Source organism: Bidens hawaiensis, unplaced genomic scaffold (genome assembly GCF_021521415.1).
Source record: "Bidens hawaiensis isolate Kalapana, Puna unplaced genomic scaffold, B.hawaiensis_p1.1 tig00002236_1, whole genome shotgun sequence".
NCBI lineage: Eukaryota > Viridiplantae > Streptophyta > Magnoliopsida > Asterales > Asteraceae > Bidens > Bidens hawaiensis.
Window position 1 is genome coordinate 724,697 of NW_027491119.1, and position 21,660 is coordinate 746,356.

General features: G+C 35.6%; 3 protein-coding genes and 1 pseudogene across 4 annotated transcripts; 2 read left to right on the forward strand and 2 right to left on the reverse strand.

The window, feature by feature from the left end:
- Nucleotides 1-257: 257 nt before the first annotated feature.
- LOC143611809 (protein DESIGUAL 2-like) lies at nucleotides 258-1,121 on the reverse strand. Its single transcript, XM_077085948.1, has 3 exons — nucleotides 990-1,121; nucleotides 698-903; nucleotides 258-622 (listed from the first exon to the last, which is right to left on the reverse strand). The coding sequence occupies exons 1-3, from the start codon at nucleotides 1,119-1,121 to the stop codon at nucleotides 343-345; spliced, it is 618 nt and encodes a 205-aa protein (XP_076942063.1). The 3' UTR covers nucleotides 258-342.
- A 3,791-nt stretch (nucleotides 1,122-4,912) lies between these two features.
- LOC143611798 (protein HEAT-STRESS-ASSOCIATED 32-like) lies at nucleotides 4,913-5,829 on the forward strand. The gene is made up of 3 exons (XM_077085941.1): nucleotides 4,913-5,312; nucleotides 5,402-5,625; nucleotides 5,725-5,829. The coding sequence occupies exons 1-3, from the start codon at nucleotides 4,913-4,915 to the stop codon at nucleotides 5,827-5,829; spliced, it is 729 nt and encodes a 242-aa protein (XP_076942056.1).
- A 1,575-nt stretch (nucleotides 5,830-7,404) lies between these two features.
- LOC143612630 (uncharacterized) lies at nucleotides 7,405-11,890 on the forward strand. Its single transcript, XM_077086570.1, has 6 exons — nucleotides 7,405-7,513; nucleotides 9,392-10,220; nucleotides 10,477-10,643; nucleotides 10,938-10,974; nucleotides 11,086-11,150; nucleotides 11,232-11,890. The coding sequence occupies exons 1-6, from the start codon at nucleotides 7,425-7,427 to the stop codon at nucleotides 11,680-11,682; spliced, it is 1,638 nt and encodes a 545-aa protein (XP_076942685.1). The 5' UTR covers nucleotides 7,405-7,424; the 3' UTR covers nucleotides 11,683-11,890.
- A 2,602-nt stretch (nucleotides 11,891-14,492) lies between these two features.
- Nucleotides 14,493-15,878, reverse strand: LOC143610835 (25.3 kDa vesicle transport protein SEC22-1-like; annotated as a pseudogene). The gene is made up of 5 exons (XR_013149657.1): nucleotides 15,738-15,878; nucleotides 15,348-15,556; nucleotides 14,886-15,046; nucleotides 14,671-14,797; nucleotides 14,493-14,518 (listed from the first exon to the last, which is right to left on the reverse strand). The product of XR_013149657.1 is annotated as a 25.3 kDa vesicle transport protein SEC22-1-like (transcript).
- Between the last annotated feature and the right edge of the window lie 5,782 nt (nucleotides 15,879-21,660).

The window sequence follows — 21,660 nt, forward strand, 5'->3', positions numbered from 1 at the left end:
AGGGCTTCATGTTGGTGTTACGATCGAGTTATTATTGGTGTTTATGCAAATTGCCATAAAAGATAAATACTTTGATTTAGGGCTTCATGTTGGTGTTACGATTGATATTCGTGACAGAAAATTAAGTACGCGGTTCGATGTTTTGTGTGCGTGGAGTCATTATTAGCATTCTTGCTATAAAATTTTTGAATTTCATTAACAATGAAAGATTATGAACAAATTATATGCCTTTTGCTGTAAAAAAAACACACAAAACATAAATAAAAAACATAGGAAATAAATAGAAGAAGAAAACTGAAGATATCTGGATTAGGTTAGGTTAGGTTAGGTCACATTTTGGATTCAAACAGGTGCTGGCGGGGCGGGCTGGTGCATGGGTCCGTGCGGGTGCATTGGTGGGACATGTGGGTGCATGGGCGGGCCATGTGGGTTCATCATCTTTTCTTCTTTCGCAACCGCATGGGCAGAAATGTAATAAGAAACCGCAAACATGCCATGAATGATGCACGCAATGCCTCCAATCGACAAGTAACGATGGTTTGAAACGCCACATGGTTTTCTTGACTCCATGTTAGCCAAGACTCCAGCAATTAACATCCAGAATCCGATAATTAAGGTTATCCTGGTACAACACTTACTGCATTAGGTACATTTGGTTAAAGCAAATGATATTATGTGAAAAATGAAAAATCCATACCATGAGAGGAAGAGTGAAACCATGGCTAATTGCTTGTTAGAAGTAGCGCGCTCGAGCTCTGGTTTCGACCATACAACATGGCAGCCGCCAAACAAGTTCGCAATGGCATGTGCAAATGTCAAGAACACCAAAGCAACAAACCCGAGCTTAAACGCTTTATAACTCGGGTCCCGACACTCCAACATCCATACTTTTAGATTTTGTACCTTAAAAAGGACCCATTAACACATACGCGATATTAAGGTTATTAAGGGTAGTTATCGTGTGTTGTAACTTGAAACTTGAAACATACCTTGTTTTGAGCAACCTCAGCTTCGATACCGAGAATGCCAGCTGTGAGATCCATGACTATGATCAATAAACAGACGAATGGCATGAGGTATTGACCGGCATTCTGACCGTACATTTGATGGTTGATGGCCATATTTGTTGTGCTTGTAAGGTTAGAGAAGATGGAGGAGAGAAGTAGATTGTGGGTTTTATAAACATGGAGTGTAAGAGGAATAATGAATAAAGTGAAACAGTGTATGAGGTTGAAGTGCATATGATAGAACATGTTGTAAGATTGATTGGCTGTTGGGATTAGCTTGGATTCTTTCCATGGCTCGAAAGGAAAGAAGGGTATCTTTTCACCTAGCATAAGAAAGTTATTACTTACATCTTTATGCTTTTATATTTTGTGATAATATTAATATCATATTTTCCCTTAAAACTTGAAAAATGCCATAGTGACCAGTGAGTATTAACAATTAACAAACTCATTTTCAAATATTATATACTCTAATCTTACTTAAGGATTTAGGTTACTGGATTTGAAATATTTGGAGTATAGATTGTTAATAAGTGTGAATTTGTATATCAGATATTGGAATTGATATTTTTCATAGGGTAAATACTAACGCAACAAATGACCTCCGAAACGACAGTTAACCTCCGTAACGAACGAATGACATCCGAAACGAACGAATGACCTCCGTAACGAACGAATGACCCCCGAAACGAACGAGTGACCCCCGAAACGAACGAATGACCACCTAACGAACGAATGACCTTTGTAACGAACGGATGACATCCGTAACGAACGAATGACCTCTGAAACAAACGGATGCCCACTGTAACGAACGAATGACCTCCGTAACGATAACGAACGAATGGCCCCGAAACGAACGAATGACCTCCTAAACGAACAATTAACCTTTGTAACGAACAAGTTACCTCCCTAACGAACAATTAACCTTTGTAACAAACGAATGACCTCCGAAAACAACTTGTTTAACTGTGATATATATATAATAATATAAACAAGTTGTTTTCGTGTCGACCCATTAATCTTTGTCTCATGTTACTTGGTGGAGTTCATAAGTCTGCGACGACGTTTATGTTTGGGCTCGTGTCAAATTTTCACATACGTATTGGGCCAGATGGATTAAACCAGCCACGAGGAAAGTGTCTGTTCATCAACCGTTTTTGATATCCCTATAAATGCAAAAAAAGAAAAAATAAAGTAATAATAATAATAATAATAAAATAACAAAAATTGATCAATCTATTTTCTATTTGATTGTAAAAGAATTAGGACGTGGTAACAATAGAGGTGCAAGAATCATGACTTGGCAAGTTAATAGAGTAGGGAGGTTGCTGACATGGCGATTTACTAGATACCGTAAAAAAATCGATATTATGCAAGGTTTTTAATTGTTGTAAAGTTAGACTAATTTCTAATTTTGTCAATTTTAATTACAAAGTGTTATTTTTTAAATTTTTTTTAGAACGACGATTTTCTTGTATTTAGGCTACCGTACTTTACAAATTTGGAAAGCCCGATGCCTGAATTTAGAGGTGTTTTTCTGATGAGTCATAATGCTGACTAATTCAAAGATAGCCTTTAGGTGCAAAACAACCTCTTACACAACTAACCCGAAGTTTCATTAAGTTATAAAATCAACATCATTACCACCTTTTTCATGAGCTAACCCCAGCTTTCATTGATTTACACAATCAACTCCAAATTACATTAAGTTACACAAATCAACCTCGCTATTTCACCATACAATAACCCCAAAGTTTTTAACATAACTTGCTTCCATTAACACCTTTACTCTGTTACATAATTTTTCTTAATTGTCCACCATAACGTATAGCCAGGGCTGTAAACGAGCTGAACGAACACGAACATGGCCTTGTTCATGTTCATGTTTTTTTAAATATAAATTATGATCATGGGCTTGTTCTAACAATTTCTAGAACCCGCTCTTTCCAGCTTTATCTACCAGCTTCTACATTTCACCAATTTCTCTCCATAATAATAATAATCTGAATCAATTGTTCAGGTGTGATCAACCATGGCGGTTTACCGATGGAAGAGCTTCACCGAGGACTTAGACCGCCCCGAAAAGCCTCGAAGGTTCGGCGTAACGTGGTCCTAATCACACCTCTTTCTTCTCTCACAACTTGCTTCAGGTATCCGTACTCCGCCTGTCTCTAATCATTTACTTACATTTCAACGTTCATTTCATTATTAATTGTTATTACGACTCAATAATTATATTAAATTATTTAGGAGAATTTTGAATTTCGTCCGTAATTAGCTTGTGTTACTTTCTAATTAGGTTACGATTAACTGCATAATATGTTTTCCTTCAACTGAATATAGCTTCTGGTTAGATTTAGATCACTATTAACTGCATTTCGAGATTAATCTTCCGTCCACTGAATATGACCTCTACACGGTGCTTAATCAGCTCGTGTACTAATAAGCTGTAATCTATGTATGTTCTAGTTTCTAATTAGATTATGGCTAACTGTATTGTCTGTATGAAGTTGATTTCGTGGTTAATTCTTCCTTCGACTGAATTAGTCGCTGCACGTAGGAGAGTTATGTGTCTCGTGATGATCAGCTTGTGCTAGTTTCCATTGAGATCGCTATTAACTGCATTTTAGTGTGGATTTCGAGGTTACATCTTCCCGAGACTGAATATACAATATAGTCTCTACACGTAGGAGAATTTGGTCCTTGTAGGCGTGTGTGATCAGCTTGTGTTAGTTTCTGATCAGATCGATTAACTGCATTTCGGTATCGAATTTGTGATCAGTTGTTGTTTCAACTGAATATAGGCGCTACACGTAGGAGAATTTGGGGTGCATAATCAGCTTCTGTTAGTTTCTAATTAGATCACGGTTAACTGCATTTCAATGTTGATATCGAGAATAATTTTTTCTTCAACTGAATATAGTCGTTACGCGTAGGAGAGTTTTCTGATCAGATCGGTTGACTGCAATTCAATGTTGATTTCGATTTTCGAGATTAATTCTTCTTCATCCTGTATTATGCAATCTGTAAACGAGCCAAGCTCGGCTCGTGAGTTGTTTTTACAAGTTGGGCTCGGCTCCTCTATTATTCGTTAACTATATTATATATGTTTTTAATTACTTTTATATATATTGTGAAAATCTTAAAACAAGCCTAAGCTTGGCTCGAGGCCTCGAGCTCGTGTAGTACCTTAAAAGCATCAAAGCTTGGCTTGAGCTCAGCTGTGCAGTGTGAATTTAATAGAGCATGTGTTAAATATAATGTTTATCTTGTTAATTTGAATGTATATCTAGTTTATTAGAAACGCGATTTTATCCCCAAAAATAGAGGGATTCTCTCCTTGTATATATCACGTTTCTAATAAACTAGATATACATTCAAATTAACAAGATAAACATTGTATTTAACACATGTTCTATTAGAATTTAATATATAGAAGTCCCAAAAGGTCAAACTTAAAAATACTCAAGGCTTGATGAGCCTAAACGAGCTTCCCATACAAGGCTCCAGCCCGAGCGAGGGCTTTATTTGAGGCTCGGGCTTGAAAAAGCTCGGCTTGTTTTGAGCTTTTTATCGAGTAGCTCGTGAGCGATCGGCTCGTTTGCACGCCTAATTGTAAATACTGTGTGTTTCTTGAAGCAAGTGGCATTTCCCTAATTGTTTACACGGGATAATGTGATCGTACTATGCCGTTCCTTCAGTTAACTATATTATATATATCATCAACTTGTATTATTTGATATGTACTGAAAAATAAAATTATATTATTGTGGATATCCAATAGATTAACCTCTTTGAAGCTCTTTTTGTAGTCTTCACACGTGAAATTAGATTCGAATACTTGTGGAAGCTATATTGATTTACTGTTTTTCTTATATGTACTTGTTTCCTGCTTGGAACAGGATATGATGGAGTCAATGGGTCAATTTGTTGATGGTCTAAAGTTTACCGGAGGCTCTGAAAGTTTAATGCCGAAATCATTCATCAAAGAAGCAACAAAATTGGCCCATGAACATGATGTATATGTTAGCACTGGTGATTGGGCTGAGCATTTGCTGCAAAAGGGTTCATCTTCTTTCAAAGAATACATAGAGGAATGCAAGCAACTGGGATTTGATACGATTGAGCTAAACACGGGTTCACTCGAGCTTCCTGAAGAAACCCTGTTGAGATACATACGGATAATTAAAAGCCAAGGCCTAAAAGCCAAACCTCAATTTACTGTCAAGTTTAACAAGGCTGACATTCCTCCAACCCATGCAAGAGCATATGGTTCCTATGTTGTTCCAACGCATCGAACGTCTGGTATGAGTTAATAATTCTTTCTCATGTTTTAATGTTAACGTTCATGATAATTTTGATGTTAATGCTGATAAAATGTACTTTAAATGCAGAACGAGTGGAGGACGTTGATTACTTGATCCGAAAAGCTGAAAGATGTTTGGAAGCTGGAGCGGATATGATATTAATCGATGCTGAAGACGTCTGTAAATATGCTGATTCTGTTAGGGCGGATATCATTGCAAAGGTGATCGGGCGTCTAGGAATCGAAAAGACCATGTTTGAAGCATCAAATGCCAAAACATCCGAATGGTTCATTAAGCAATATGGTCCCAATGTACTTTCTCAATTACCTTCCTTTTAAACAATTATAACTTGTTTATTTTTGCCTTTTAAATGTATGGTTGCTGATAATTTTATTAAAATTCGTTTACAGGTTAATCTTTTTGTGGATCATTCGCAAGTGCTGGACTTGGAGTGTATCCGAGGGCGTAACCTGGGAAAGAACCATAAATCGGTTCTCGATTCTTGGTTTTTGTAGTTAAAAGTTGGGCAGCATGTGGGGGTTATGCTTGTGAAACTGTTGTTTTTGTAATTCTGTGTCTTATATCATGTGTGTTGTACCAAGGACAATTAATAACAGAAACAGAACATGGATTTTCATTGTTTTATTTTGTTTTCAGGGCTTAGATTTCACAGGCTTATGTTAGTTAGTGCAACTTGGGTTAAAATCTACTTATTATCATAAGTTCATCGTCACCGAGCTGTCCAGTTCCGAAGAACGCTTAAGTGGTTGTGAATTAGGATCCCTAGAGGCTGAATCTGGTATTCTAAAAAAAAAAGAAAAAAAAAGGGGTGGTTGTCTTGTAAATGAATTGATTTGAACTATTATACACAAAACTAGTCAATGGGGTTGAAGGTTGATGTGTTCATATGCTTAAACGTCTTCAATTGCTTTACTAAATTATGTTAAAAGACTTATATGTGAACATGTGATCACATAGTTTTGTATATGTTATATTTGCTATTTGCTATAGAATTAAAGACCGGGTTAATGCGTTAAAATGAGTTTGTGGGTAGGTTTAACCCTTATGTATTTCGAACCCAATGCTAACAACGTTTGATTTTGAACCCGAATGTTAACAACGTTTGATTCCCATATATAAGTGGATTAGATGGTGTGTGGCTAGGGGTGCGAACCAGCTAAGCCGAGCTCGAGTTTGACTAGGCTTGGGCTCAGCTTGTTTTGACTTACAAGAGCTTGAGCTCAAGCTCGACTTCTGGGTTTTTTTTCAAGCCCGGGCTCAACTTGTTTATTATTTATTAATTAAAATGCATGCGCTTTTATTTTTATATATTTATTTTAAGAAAAACCTTTAAAAGAGCCTAAGCTCAGGTCAAGCTCATGCAATACCTTAAACAAGCCAAATCTCGGCTCGAGCTTGACGATGCAGTATGAAATTAATACATAGAAGTCCAAAATAGGTAAAACTTAAATACACACAATGCTCGATGACTAAACGATGCTTATTTGAGACTCGATTCGTTTCAAGATTTTTAACAATCTGAGCTCGAGTAACTTGGAAGCAGCTCGGCTCGTTTTCTTTCTTTCTTTCTTTTTTTAAGAAGTAATAATAATAATAATAATATGTTGGGCAGGCAGATTCACATCTCTTACAACTGACACAATCCTCTGTTCTTGTAGCAGAATCTGCTTGTTTGGCTTCACATCCGTCCCAAGAAATCATTTCTAAAACATTCATAGGATAGGTTCGGACAGATTGAGTACACCCGATATATGTATCATAAATCTTCTTAGAATGCGACATTGGCCTATCTATTTTTGACGTGAAAAAATTCCATTCTAGTAAATTGATATTTAAATAATAATAATAATAATAATAATAATAATTAGAGTAAACCATGCTTTACATGTAACCATGCTGCCGACTGACCTGATACTTGTTCAAGTAGCTTCCTTCCATCCTAACTATTTAACCGTGACTCCAACCCAACCATCTCTTTCTCTCTCTCTCCAATCGTGTTGCAGACATATTATTATTATTCACTATTATTATTAACCATTTCTCAACTTCTATCCGATACATTCATAACAATAATAATAATAAACAACGAATGGCGAAGAAGAAAGCTACGATGACTCTCAAGGACTTCCACGGCGGTTCCATCCCGTCCGATCTTCCTCTTCCTTCCGCTCCTGGCGTGTAAGTATTCGATTCGCTTTAATCGAATCTCTTCCTTTTTAATTACTGATTTAGCTTTACGTGATTTAGATCTGGTGTTTACGGTTGATAACCTGTACGTGTTTGTGGAAGATCTGTTAGTGAATACTCCAAACCCTAGGCTGACGTTGCGATTGATTATATGCTTTTGATGATTTGTTAGTTGTGGCTATAGCTTAATAAATGAATGATCGATTGAATATCAGCATGTAGGTGTATCGTGAGGAATTGATGTTATTATGTTTGTGGAAGATCTGTTAGTGAAAACTCGAAACCCTAGGCGAACGTTGCGATTGATTGTGAGTTTATGCTTTTGATGATTTGTTATCAGCTGTAAAATTGATGAATAGTTTTATGTTTTGGAGTTTATAGCAGTTAGTACAGTTTGATAAATGAATGATAGATTGAAATTCAGCATATAGGTTTACTATTGATTGTGTTTGTAAAAGATCTGTTAGCGTAAACTCGTACCCTAGGCGGACGTTAAGATTGATTGTGAGTTTGTGATGATGTGATTATATGCTTTAATGATTTGTTATCAGCTGTAAAATTGATGAATAGCTTTATGTTTTGGAGTTTATAGCAGCTAGTACAGTTTGATGAATGAATGATAGATTGAAAATCAGCATATAGGTTTTTACTGTTTTGATTGTGTTTATTAAAGATTTGTTAGCAAAAACTCTAAACCTTAGGTGGACGGTGCGATTGATTATATGCTTGATGATTTCTTATCAACTGTACAATTGATGATCTGTTTTGGAGGTTATAGCAGTGAGTATGGTTTGATAAATGAATGATAGATTGAAAATCAGCATATAGGTTTTTACTGCTTTGATTGTGTTTATAAAAGATCTGTTAGCGAAAACTCAAAACACTAGGCAAACGGTTCGATTGATTATATGCTTGATGATTTGTTATCAACTGTATAATTGATGAATACTTTTCTGTTTTGGAGGTTATAGCAGTGAGTACAGTTTGATAAATGAATGATAGATTGAAAATCAGCATATAGGTTTTTACTGTTTTGATTGTGTTTATAAAAGATCTGTTAGCGAAAACTCGAAACCCTAGGCGGACGGTGCGATTGATTATATGCTTGATGATTTGTTATCAACTGTATAATTGATGAACAGTTTTTTGTTTTGGAGGTTATAGCAGTGAGTACAGTTAGATAAATGAATGATGGATTGATTATCAGCATATAGGTTTACTCTTGAGGAATTGATGTTTTACTATTGATTGTGTTTGTATAAGATCCGTTAGTGAAAACTTGAAACCCTAGGTGCACTTGCGATAGTTTATAAACGGCATGTTTTATGCTTGATGATTCATATTTAACTATAAAATTGATTACTAATATTTGGTTCTAGAGCAGTCACTACATTTGAATAAATGAATGATGGATTGAATATCAGCATGTAGGTTTACTCTAGACTCTAGAGGAATTGATGAATTGTTTATTTTACTATTGATTGTGTTTGTGAAAGATTTATTAGTGAAAAATTGAAACTGTAGGCGGACGTTGCGATTGATTGTGACGACATAATTTTATGCTTGATTTATTATCAACTGTAAAATTGATGAATAATATTTTATTCTAGACATCATAGCAGTGATTAGAATTGGATAAATAAATGATGGGTTGAAAATCAGCATAAAAAAAGATGATATCTGATTTTCTGTAATATTGGTTTTCGGTTACTTTTGGTGCGGATTTGTCGGTTTTTGTTTAAGGCTTTGGTTATTGCTTACCTCTATACTCTTGAAGATTGATGGATTTATGTTTGTTTTACTTTTGGTGCCAGATAATAACATAGCGTTTCTTTATATTTGATTGTTTATTTTGTGGCTTTTTTATAGAACTGTGAGGCCTATGAATCATACTGGATTGGATCGTCACACTTCATGGACAAATCCTATGGGAAGACAAGATCACAGATTGAGACCAGGCTCAGCTGGTGCTGTAAGAACTTATGATGACAAGACTCCTTTTCTCACTCAAAATGTGCAAATTGGGCGCAATTTTGATGAAGATGAACGAAAGCCATTAGATGGAGGGTCCATCCCTCACCGAACTGTAAGTGATGAAAACATTCGTGGTGGTGGTGTGACGGTTCGCCAGGAGCCAAAACCAGATTATTCGTTGGCGGTGAATGCACCCAATCGACCAGTAACTACTCCCGTTTCTCAGTTTCCAAGCGGCAGCACAGGTGGCTCTTATGCAGCCAGGTTTAGTGAAGCAGTTAATGTTACTAGTGGTAGGTCTTATGCTAAAAGTGAAGGTAGATCTTTGGGTGTTGAAACTAAAGTTAGTGTGCCATCATCAAATCCGTGGGGCCCTAAAAAAGTGGCTGTTGGGATTTCAGAACCGGTTGCTTCATCTTGGTCTGCCCCTGATGCTGCAACCAAGTTAGCTCACGCGAGTGCACTTGAGAAGGTGTCTTCGGGTCGTTGGCTTTCTAACCAAAATAAGCAGATAGATGTAGAGGTTATTAGACATCCTGAGCCTGAAGCTAAAGTACAATCTAAAGGAAATGCATACACCACATTTTCATATGGTTCAACACAATCTGATGGTGTTCAGGCTCAGCCAGTTGGTGGGTCAGAAGTGACTGAACGGCCCAAGTTGAAGTTGCTTCCGAGGTCTAAGCCAGTTGACTATATTGAACCACTTGTAGCTTATAAGCAGGTATATCGAACTTCTGATTTGACGTATTGATGTTATACTAGGATAGAGCCCATGTGATACACGGTTCATTCTCCATATTGTGTTTAAAAGAAGAGATGATAAAATAGGAAACTGCTCACATGGCATCTATGTGGCATTCTATGTGGAAGCCCTAGAATGATGCCATGTGGAAAAATCATGTTGCTTTAATAGATAGTTGGATTAGATTAGATTATACATGTTGTAATGGTTTTTCTGTTTGTGGACTGTCTCACAGTCAGGGGAGCCGGTTACTGGAAATGAGTTTTATGGAAATGTGAACTCATCGGTTCATGGTTTAGCTGGATCAGAGGATGCTCATCATGCATCTGAGCAACCAAGATTGAACTTAAAGCCACGGTCACAGCCCGTTGAACAAATGGAAAGAAACACTGAAAGAGAAAGGTATCATTTATTCTTTTGAATAAGATAACTAATGTTATAAACTAGAGTGAGTTACATAAATGGTTTTCAATCTTTATTTTTTAATCCCCTAGCTTTTACCTTTTGCATTATTAACTGTTAAAAGAAATATGTCATAACAGCTTAGTTTATCATCTCGTCACTATTACTCTCGATTCTTTAGGATCTATTTTATACACCCATCAAAATCAACTTTAAATCTTAGATATCGAATTTAGTATCTAGATTCTTTTGAGAATATTGCATTCGTACAACTGACAGTTATGTTCTCTACAGGAACAGCTTGTTTGGTGGTGCTCGCCCACGAGAATTGGTAAGGACTACAACTTTCATTATTTAAACCAGCATATTTTCTTGTATTAGTATAAATAACTGATTAGTTTGACATTTGTATTTGTGATATTGTTGCTTATTATACTATCAGGTTCTGAAAGAGCGCGGAGTCGATGATGTTGCTGTTACTCATGACCTTATTCAGTCTCCTAATAGGTACACGTGTACCTTGTAAAACACTTCTCTGTTATCATCATTAAATAAGTTAATAACATTGATTTTGTTTAATTTTTGTAGGGTGAAAAAGGACATCAGTACTAGGGCCGAGACTCTACCTGTGCACCAAACGGTTACGTCCCGCCAAAACGGTAAACCCGAACCATATGACCATCATAGAACTGGAAAGACCATTGACAGGCGAGAAGCAGAAAAATCAGATGCACAGAGAAGAAGCAACTGGAGAAACGACAACCGCAAGAGCAGCAGGGACCTTGAGCAGCAACAGGAAAGACCACCTTCACCTGAAACCTGGCGCAAGCCCGTGGAACCCGAACCCGCGGTGGGACCACGTTATGGAAAAGCAGCTTCTGCGGTTGAGCTAGCTCAAGCTTTCTCAAAGTCGGTCTCTGATCCAAAGGCAGCCACTGATCGGTTCACTAGCCAGAGGGGGTTTCCTGGGCAGGCCCAGATTCCATTTTCTCGGCTAACCAGTCAACCCGCTACTAGACCGCAGATCAATGGACACTGATCGGTTGTTATACAATGTTTGATTCTTGAATCTACTCCATTGAAGCTCGCTCACACACGAGTTTGACTCTTGTGAAAACTAAAAAACTCGGATGGGAACATTGAAACCCCATGAAAAGTAGGAAAGACGAGTGGGGAGAAAACCTCTCTCGACAGTCAAAATTGATGTTACTGAAGGGTAAAAGCTTATTTGGTTCATGTCATTTGTTTTAAATTTACGTGTTCAGACGAATTCATCCATGATTTTTAGTTCTAAATTTTGTTTTTGGTTTTAAATGGTTTTTTTAATTTCTTCTGTTGTGTTTAGGTATTCTTTGTCCATTTAGGCTATGTTTCATTATTAGTTCATCTGGGTTGTCTTTAATTTTTAACTTGTTTGACTAGTAAAAAACATAGTTTAAAATAGGCATCGCCATTGTTCCTAGCCGTTTTTGGCGTTTCCTCTCGTATGATAATCGGCATTAGTTTTTTCTTGTTATGGACTCATCATGAAAGCGGTGAGGACTCTCGACCAGTTGTGCGCCAAATGTAGAATGCCCGGCTACCGGAGGTGCAACACGGGGCCACGATTGCTCAAGATCGCAACCTAGTCAAACTCGGTATGTGAAACTTGGACTGGGCTCATTTTCTAAATCAACTTTCATTTACGCTCCGCTCCAGCTTCATTTCGAACTTGTTTAAGCTTAGATTAATTTAAGTTTTTAACAAGCCAACCTTAAATAGCTTACGTGATTCTATCAATAGTCAATACCAATCTCTATGTGGTCAAGTAAAATGCTTTAACATATACATAGGGCTATTTGCCATAATACAAAACCATCCGTACACAAGAAAATAAAAGAAACTCAGAAACCACAATGAGAGATTTGCATGTTATATACTTTTATTTAATTTAAAATAAAAATGAAGATGGGACAGGTGAAACCATATTCCATGAATCTCGTAGCCTGAAAACAAGAAACAAAAAAGAATTAAATTCTGACTCATAATTAAAAAAAAAAGATAATGACCAAAATGCCATTTGACTATTTAGCGTCGACAAAATATCTATTTAGCCAATCAATTCTTAAAATGTCCACCCTAAAACTCATTAACCTAATCACCTTTTAATCATTAGTCGACGAGATTTTTAACCAACCAGATTCTGTCACGCATCATAAAATTGTCAGGTCGCTATTTAAAAAAAATTATCTGGAGAAGTGGCATAATCTGGCTTGTTAAAAATCCCATCAAATAATGACTAAAAATTGACCAAGCCTACAAGATGAACATTATGAGAATTGATTGGTCAAATAGACATTTTGTTGACATTAACCAGTCAAATATTAAAAACAATGCCACTAAATTAAATACACAAACCAAAAAAATGTAAATTCTTACACAAATTCCTTCTTGTATTTGTATTCAGATGGCTTGAAGTCATAACTTGCCACTACTCTTGTATTATTCTTACCTTTATTATTGCATGGTGTCACATACAATTGTATCAACTCCGTCTTAATAACATCCTCCTCCGATATCGTGCATAACGTTGGCCGCCATTGACCCGTCTGCCTCCCGCTTCTCCCGCCCATCTTACCACCACCACTGACGACTAGAGTCTTAGTATCATTCCCTGATACCGACGACAATGGGGCCGGTGATGAGCCACCATCATTAGTGCCCCAACAAGCAACTAGAGTTGACAATAAACTCATATTTTGTTTGCCTTAAAACTCTCTTACTTTGTGTTAAGAAATAAATAGCTAGTAGGTGTTATAAATATATTATAAGCCATTTTTTAAATATGTTTTTAATTTTATATATAAAGCCGACGGGTTTGATTGTGACGTGCTCCCACAATTAAAGGATTCTTGAAATTTTTTTGATTAAAAAGTAGATAGCGTGGATTTATGATATGATTTGAAAATGATTTATAATATAATATGTAATTAAAAATCTAATTTGATTTAGTTAGTAAGTAAACCGTCTTATTCATCCAGGGTTTAAAGAAACCTGACTAAATTTTGTAACTTGCTTTATGTCATACAATGGATACATTTAAAAAAATCAATTTGGTCTGGGTTAAAATGAGTTATTTTGACTTAGTTAGAGCATATTTGGGATTGAGTTTGAAAAATGCTTAGGGGTGTTTGGTACAGAGAACGGAATTGTAGAGAAATGGAATTGCAGAGAAAGGGAATTGGTCTGGAGAATGAGAATTGACTGTTCTGTTTGGTAGTACAGAGATTTCAGTAGAGAAATATAGCTGAGAATCATTTCTCTTGTTTGGTACATAGAAAATAAACAGAGAATTATATCAACTTTATCATTAGCACAAGTATTTTTTTCATAACAAATATTTATTAAAAAATAAAAAACATATAAAAAGATGCATAAATTCCAACCAAAATATGCATTGATCAAACCAATTCACATACAAAACATAGTTTTTAAGCAAAAAACATCAACCATAGTTAAAACCAATTCACATACAAAACATACTTCAACCATACACAACTATCCCATTGAACCATCGGTATACAACTCGACCATCTCAATTTTCTCTTCTATTGTCAACGCAAGAAAAGAACGTCCTAGATCCACATCTTTACCAATCAAATGAGCTGCTTTGAACCGTTTTTTCGTAGTGATACATAAGTTAACAATTCAACAATCTCAACATCTTTACCAATCAAATAAGCGGCTTGACATTTGACTGACCTCTCTGCATAAGTTAACAATTCAACAATCTCAATTAATTAACCACTTCCTCAAAATTATTTTATAAACAAGGTGTCACATTATAAAAGCACAACATTTTGACCAATTTTATAATGGCATTTTATGATAAAATACTATAACATATAAGATAATCAGAAACTAAACATCACACTTAATTTCACTATGCTATACTACTTCCAAACCCAAAAACATGCAATATCTGACTATACACATATTAGTTTAACGATTATTTTACTACTAATTAAAAATAAAGAAACGAACTTACGGTCCAATTTTTCACCAACGCCAAGAACTTCTTGTACGTTACGAGTCATAATTTGGTGAACCTCATAAAGTTCATCATTCAACTTTTGTGTCCTGGTACAGTTTCTTAGTCCTCTGTATAAATGTATCTATTCAACAAATTAAAAATAAGCAATTAAGCACAATACTATAATAACAAAAAAAGCAAAATGAAACAAAAAACAAGTAATATCTTACCAAATTTTATGAAAGCATACGGTCTTGCAGCAGTTTCAATTTGATTTCCATAACCACGCTCGAATTCATTCTTAAGATCTTCAAGATATTGGAAAGCAAGTTTCTTCGGATAAGCACGATCACACATTGTTAAATAACAAACACGCCCTTCAATAATATAACTGATTACATAAGTTAAGGAACCTAATGCATATGATTTAGCATTTTATATGAAAATTAGCGTACGAAAAGGAATGCTAAAAAAACACTAGCACAAACTTGGTAGCTAGACCGTGAGTAGCCAGTCTGTGTTTGTTCGTTTGTGTTTGTGAACCGTTCACAAACAAATCCAATTTCTTAACGAACAAAAAATTCCGTTCGGGTTAGGTGTTCGTGAACCGTTCGCTTATCCTATAATAGCTTAACGAACGAATATGAACACGCAATCATGATATTAAACAAGTTAGGGCAAATGTAGGATACTGGAAAACATAAGGGCCGGTTTCAACGGACATCCTGGATGCATCATTTTGTCCCCTCGAAAGATTCTTAAACAATGCTTTAACTTGCTGTTTGTAGAACTCTGCATCCTGCAAATCGCGACCGTCGTCAAGTCCTTCGGCTAACGGAAGGCCATCAGTGACACGTGCAATCATTGTCAGCTTCACCATCTTTAGTTCGAGAAGCTGTCACTGTAATAATAATAAATCACATAACAATAATATTATAACAGATCGATACAAACAAGATGAACATTATTTTCTATCCTATTTCACAATTCATTCAGGTGAGCATAATTGATCGAGAATTAACTTGATTCAGGTGAACATAATTGCAATTTGATCTGGAAAATAATAAGAAATTGAAGATTACCTCATGCGTATGTGATAGGATCCGACGGATTCGAAACGGATCCAGAAGAAGGCAAATTGAATTGCGATTAGGGTTTTGGTGATCGAAAAATTGGGGATGCAGTCCAAATAGAAATAGAAATAGAAATACAAATAGAAAGATCGAACAGCAGGGAGAATTCTTTCCATTTCTCCGCTTTTTTTTAGAGAAACGAAATCAGAGAAATGGAAATGGTTTATTTCCATTTCTCACCTCTTTCTTTCATAAACAAACAAGAAAATTCTTTCCAATTCCATTTCTCACCCCTCAATTCCCTCTACCAAACACCCCCTTATTGTTTTATTGGTTTTTTCAAAAGCCATTTTGAAAAACCAGGATTTTGGGCTTTTGGAAAACTGCTTTTCAATCCTTTCAAAAATCTAAAATAAGAAAGTTTTTTATAATTGCCAAACACATTTTAATTTATTGGTCTTTTGAAAACACTAATAAACCAATAAGCATTTTTCAAACTCAATCCTAAACATGCTCTAAGTTTACATGAATCACTCATTCTATAATTTAAGTAAGCTTAGTGACACAGGGTTATCTTTTAAGGCCTTAGGTAACACCTAGAGTTGCTCTAGGACGAGTTAACCCGTTCAGCTTATGAATAGGATCTACTGATGTCATCATATGCCGGACTCATCAAATGAGCGCATGGGTGGACCTTTACGGGGTCGAGGAGGTTCCGCTCATGTTTCTGGGCTCGAAACTTTCAAATATAGACCACATATTTTGTTTAATATAGCCTATATATGTGATTTTTTATAGCTCAAACCAAACCAACTAAAATAATTCGTTATTTATTTATTTTTTCTTTTATGAGATTTTTGGTCTTTAGTAGGTGAATTTTTTTTATTTTTACTTTTTTGGTTTTTTAATATGCAAGAACTTGATATTAACTTGATAATATCTCCGGCCCTTTCAATTAAAAAAAGTTCAAGTTTCGATACTGGATGCGCTTCATGTGTTCGGTGTGTAAACACACCTAGATAGTTCACCTTCCTATACCGCTAAGGTTGTACCCAATGAAGTCCGTTACTAACCAACAAATTCAAGCATTTAAGCACAAACATAAAATAAATGATCATCAAAATAGTTGTTAAGTCAAAGTGTAGTTCGAATCAATATGTGTTTATTTTCTTTCTTTTTTTTTAAATCTAAACTATAGTTGAATGAATGGATCATGAGCTTTTGCCTTTTAGCTTTATACCCAAGTAACAAGGACTTGATCACATGAAGTATATGGAGATGATTTTATTTATTTATATACTAAACTTTAGTAGAAAACATCTTTAAATGCTTTATGTACAATTAAAATCATTTTCATGCTAACTAGCTTGCAGCCACATAATAAAGGTAAATTTATAAGGATATATTTTAAATATATAGGCTTTAAAGTAATTTAATAATAAAATTCACATGAAGATATTAAAAAAAATCTAGTGTGAATTTTATATTTTGACTTAAAGGTTAACCTCAGAATCACCAAATAATTTTGAGTCTTATTTTAAATTTTATCTCTTTAAAATATGAAAGAAAAGAACGCTAAAAGTGATGAATAACAAAAGCACTAAGTCCCGCACATTATATGCCTAGTGTATTTTATATTGGTGAGGATCGACATAAAGTTCATTTTTTTTTTGTTTTCTTAAAGATATAATTGTTGTCCTTTAAACATTGACGATTTATGGATTAAGTACTTTATAAAGTTTACTTTCACTTGTTATACTTTAAATGATAAATTGTCTCGCTTGTTGTCCTTTAACTTAACGTCCATCTAAAAAGTCCGTTAAGTAAGGGCAAAATGGTAATTCCATCCATTTATTATTAATAGATAATATTTATATATATTATAATAGTCTCTCTTTATACCCTATCTCTCTCAACACACGCCTACATATCGACCGCCACCAACACTTTCTTCTCCGGCCAACCATCGCCGGCGCACAACTCCGACACTGTCTCTATTTTGTATTATCTCCCTTTTTACCCTAACACTTACCTTCCTCGTCCCGTCTTGTGTAGAGCCAAATCGGCATCCACAACCCTCACTAATGGCCACTGCCAGCCACCTCGTCCGTCACCGTCATCTAACTCGTCGCCACCACCAACTCCGGCAACCAGCAGCATCACCTAACTCCGCCACTGCCGGTCACCCAGTCTTTCTCTATTTATTTGTAAACAATATATCAGTTAGTACAAGGATACTAAAATTGTTCCAAATCACAGGCTCTTCGTTAGGGTTGCAACTCTTGTAAAATAGCCGAAGAGGACGGTGACCAGTGGCGTGATTCCTATCCTTCGATTGATAAACAAGACACAACATGGTTTTCTGATATGCGATCATATCACATGGTGTGAGTCTGTGAGCGAGATGACTGTGGCCGGCATATGGTGGTGGTGGTGATGTTCTCTAAAATCTACATATCATTTTATAAATATTTCTGACGTGCTTTTGAGCCAAGTTTTTATTGAATATTATTATTACTTGGTTCATGTGTGAGTTTAAAAGTTTAATGAGACAACGGGCTAAAGCGAAGTATTTATACTAACTTGAGCTAATGAATAAATATTCAAGTCACTTTTAAATATTAGAATCACTATTATTATGTTTTTATTTATAATACGTAACTTTAATAATATTTATATGTTACTGTGGTTCTAGATGGTTATAATAAAGTGAATTGATTTGTTTTTATTTTTAGTATTAAAAATACATGTTTCAAACAAAAATTGTTCAATATTGTTTTGGACAGTAGCTCGCATCAACAGATATTTATAAGTGAATTTGAAGTTTGGCCAAATGATCAATTTATTGAAGAGAAAGTGGGCCGCATTCCTAGGTTGCAAAAGAACCTACATGACATGTGTGTATATATGAGGCGTCAATAATTGTGAAAGGGGACGGCAGTCAGGAAGGTTTTTACCCTACGGCCACCGACAAAGACAGAGGATTTAGCCGATAGGAGGTTTTGAAGGCCAGTCGGAAGCAAGCAGGGGTTATTCAACTAGAGCAAGCAAGATTAATATCTACTCATATAAATATTATTTTCGGGTTTGAATTTATTGTTTTCTTTATGAATTCAGTTTTTAGACCTATTTATTTTATCTTGTTCTTGATTATGATTGGCTAAAACCCTAGCTACTTAGGCTTTTGATGATTACTTTGTGACTTGCGGATTTTTCTTGGTTTTTGGTTTTTATTGTTGGATTAATATTAAAGTAAATAATCTTTTTATAATTGATTTGATGTGCTTGCATATATAATTTTAATTTATTATTGATCTTTGTTTCGTATGTGTCTTGTTGAAAGTCTTTCAGTTATAGATGCATATTTAGGTCGCTTACTGTATGTTTGTGATTATTTTATGGTTTTACTAGACGTAGTAATCCATAGGAACATTGGTTGGTGCTTTATTAAGATTTTATATTCTACCTATCTAGAGTCTGAGAGGTAATAAATAGTCGAATTGTCCTTGGGATTAAGCGTTTAGGCTAGAACGCTCTGACAAGAGGTTTCCTAGATTTCCCTAGTTTCATTGTAATTCTGTGTCTTGTCGATTGTTCTTAGGTTATCCCTTACACTTTAGGGTGTATTGAGATAGTGAGACTGACAGGTAATCTATGTTTTATGGTACTTTAGTATTGTTGGAGAGACTGAGAGGTAATCCGACTAACCGGTAAGTTTACACGCCCCCTAGGTTTCCTTTTAGGTGACACTCGGAGAATGATCAGGGATCCATTAGGTTGTCTAAGGGTGCCGTATTTTAAGATCCCGGTTCCATCTAGTTTCCATAGCCGAGAGAAATCCAAGATTCACAATTATGATTCTAAACCTAGGTAGTGCTTCTCTCATCTTTGAGTTTGTTTAGGTCATAGAGTTGAAGTTTGTCATATGTGTCTAGTGTTAATTTTAGTTTAAGTATTTTTTTAGTTATAGTTAATAAATAAAAAACACAAAAACAATTAAATCTATTTAGTTAAGTTATTAGGTAGAGTCTAGTTTAGGTGTCGCTAGTGTCTTTTGGGTTCGATATCCGGACTTCATTAGGCTTTACTATATTTGATAAGTACACTTGCCTGTCTAGTGATCTAGCATTAGAAGAGTCTAGGTTTACAAATTTAAAACTAGAGTATCTAGGTTAGGTTAATATTTTATAGACCGCTTTCAGCACATTAGGTGGCGGTGCTGGTTGATGGTGGTAATGGAAGAATGGTGGCTAAGAAATTTTTTGAGAGAGATGACGGATGATAATGTAAGTGGGTACCATCAAGTTTTTATATTTAAAAGAAAATTTAATTAAGTGGTGAAAATTACCGTGTTGCCCTCGTATGTCTTGCATATCTAGAATTTAACAGAGTTTTTGGATGACTGTTAGTGTAAAGGACTAAAAATGAGATATTTTGTCATATAAAGGACAGCGAGTGAAACTAAACTTTTTAAAGGACCCAGTTCATAATTTGTCAATGTTTAAAGGACAAAAGTTGTAATTATGTCTAGAATAGAATATTCTAAATGGTTTATAAAGATAAAAAAAAGATAATAAATGATCAAGGATTAATTACTTATAAAATTTCATGAGATGAGATTTCTTTATGAGATCACCATCCAGCGTAAAAATAAGTGTGCAAGAGAGTGATCAAAGAGAGTAAGAGAGTATTGTGAAAGTGTACACGATCTGAATTCTTCATCGTCACATGGTATTTGTACTAGATTTGTAACTTTTCATGATTATAAGAATCAAAGATGTGAATAACGGTCATTAATATGCATCTTGTATGATTTTCCATGTAAGCAAGGGGCCGCCGACACAAATACACAACCCCACACCATCAAGTTACGTCCGTGCAAGGACCTCAATTCTCATTAGGAGGTCGAGCCAAGAATCTATGAAAGTTGGGGCTAGTCAGATAGTAGTCATTAATGTGTACATAAACATGCCCAAAAAAAGCATGTATTTGTGTTTTTCATTATAAAATTAGTTATCATAAAACACAATAACAAATTGATATGAATTAATTTAAGATTCAACTTTAACAACATATGTAATTCCTCACCTTTTAAGTATTTCATTTAGTATATTATTAGTTTATAAATAAAGTAGTTCAAAACCTTACTTTTTATCACTGTATTTGTAGTGTCACGGCCATCTTTTTGCTTTATGACATTATTGTACTAATATATAGAATGGTTTTTATTCAATGAAATTTTAAAGATATGCAACTTTTGACTAATATAAAATGGTCTTAATTCAGTGACATTGTTAGTGAAGAAACACTAACCGGACCCCTGGCAGATTACGGATAACCTGGGGGTTAGATAGATGTTTCCCACGAGGGGTTAGACCCGGCAAAGATGGTTCTTCTGATAACCTGCAAAACAGACACCGTGAGCTCGTCACTGAGAAGGGGGGGGTTCCTCCTTGTGACCACCCTCCGGCGTGAGAATCAGACTAGATTGCTCTTGAATATAAATGTATATTAAGAGATTGCTAGAGCAGATATCAGGTATAATATGTAATACGAGATAGTATATGATGATAAGATGATAAGATCATACCATTTGGGGTATTTATAGCCGAAGGTAGGTTTCCAAGAAGGTGTAGCCGGCTGAATAGTATTCCTGTTCTACCAACTGTGACCTACGCACGTGCCATGCTGGTAGTTGGTGGGTAGGCAGCGGCTGACAGTGACCAGGCCCGCTGTGTACTATTCCTTTTCCACCAATTGCCGGCTATGCACGTGGTATGACAGGAGTTGGTGAGTAGGCAGCGGCTAATAGTGACATACAGTACAAGAGCATGCTGCTCGCCATACTGTTGTCAATGAGCTGTCGTATCTTTGGTCAGATCTTTTGCCCATACCTCGTCAGGTACAGTACAGAAGATCTTCCCGTATCGTA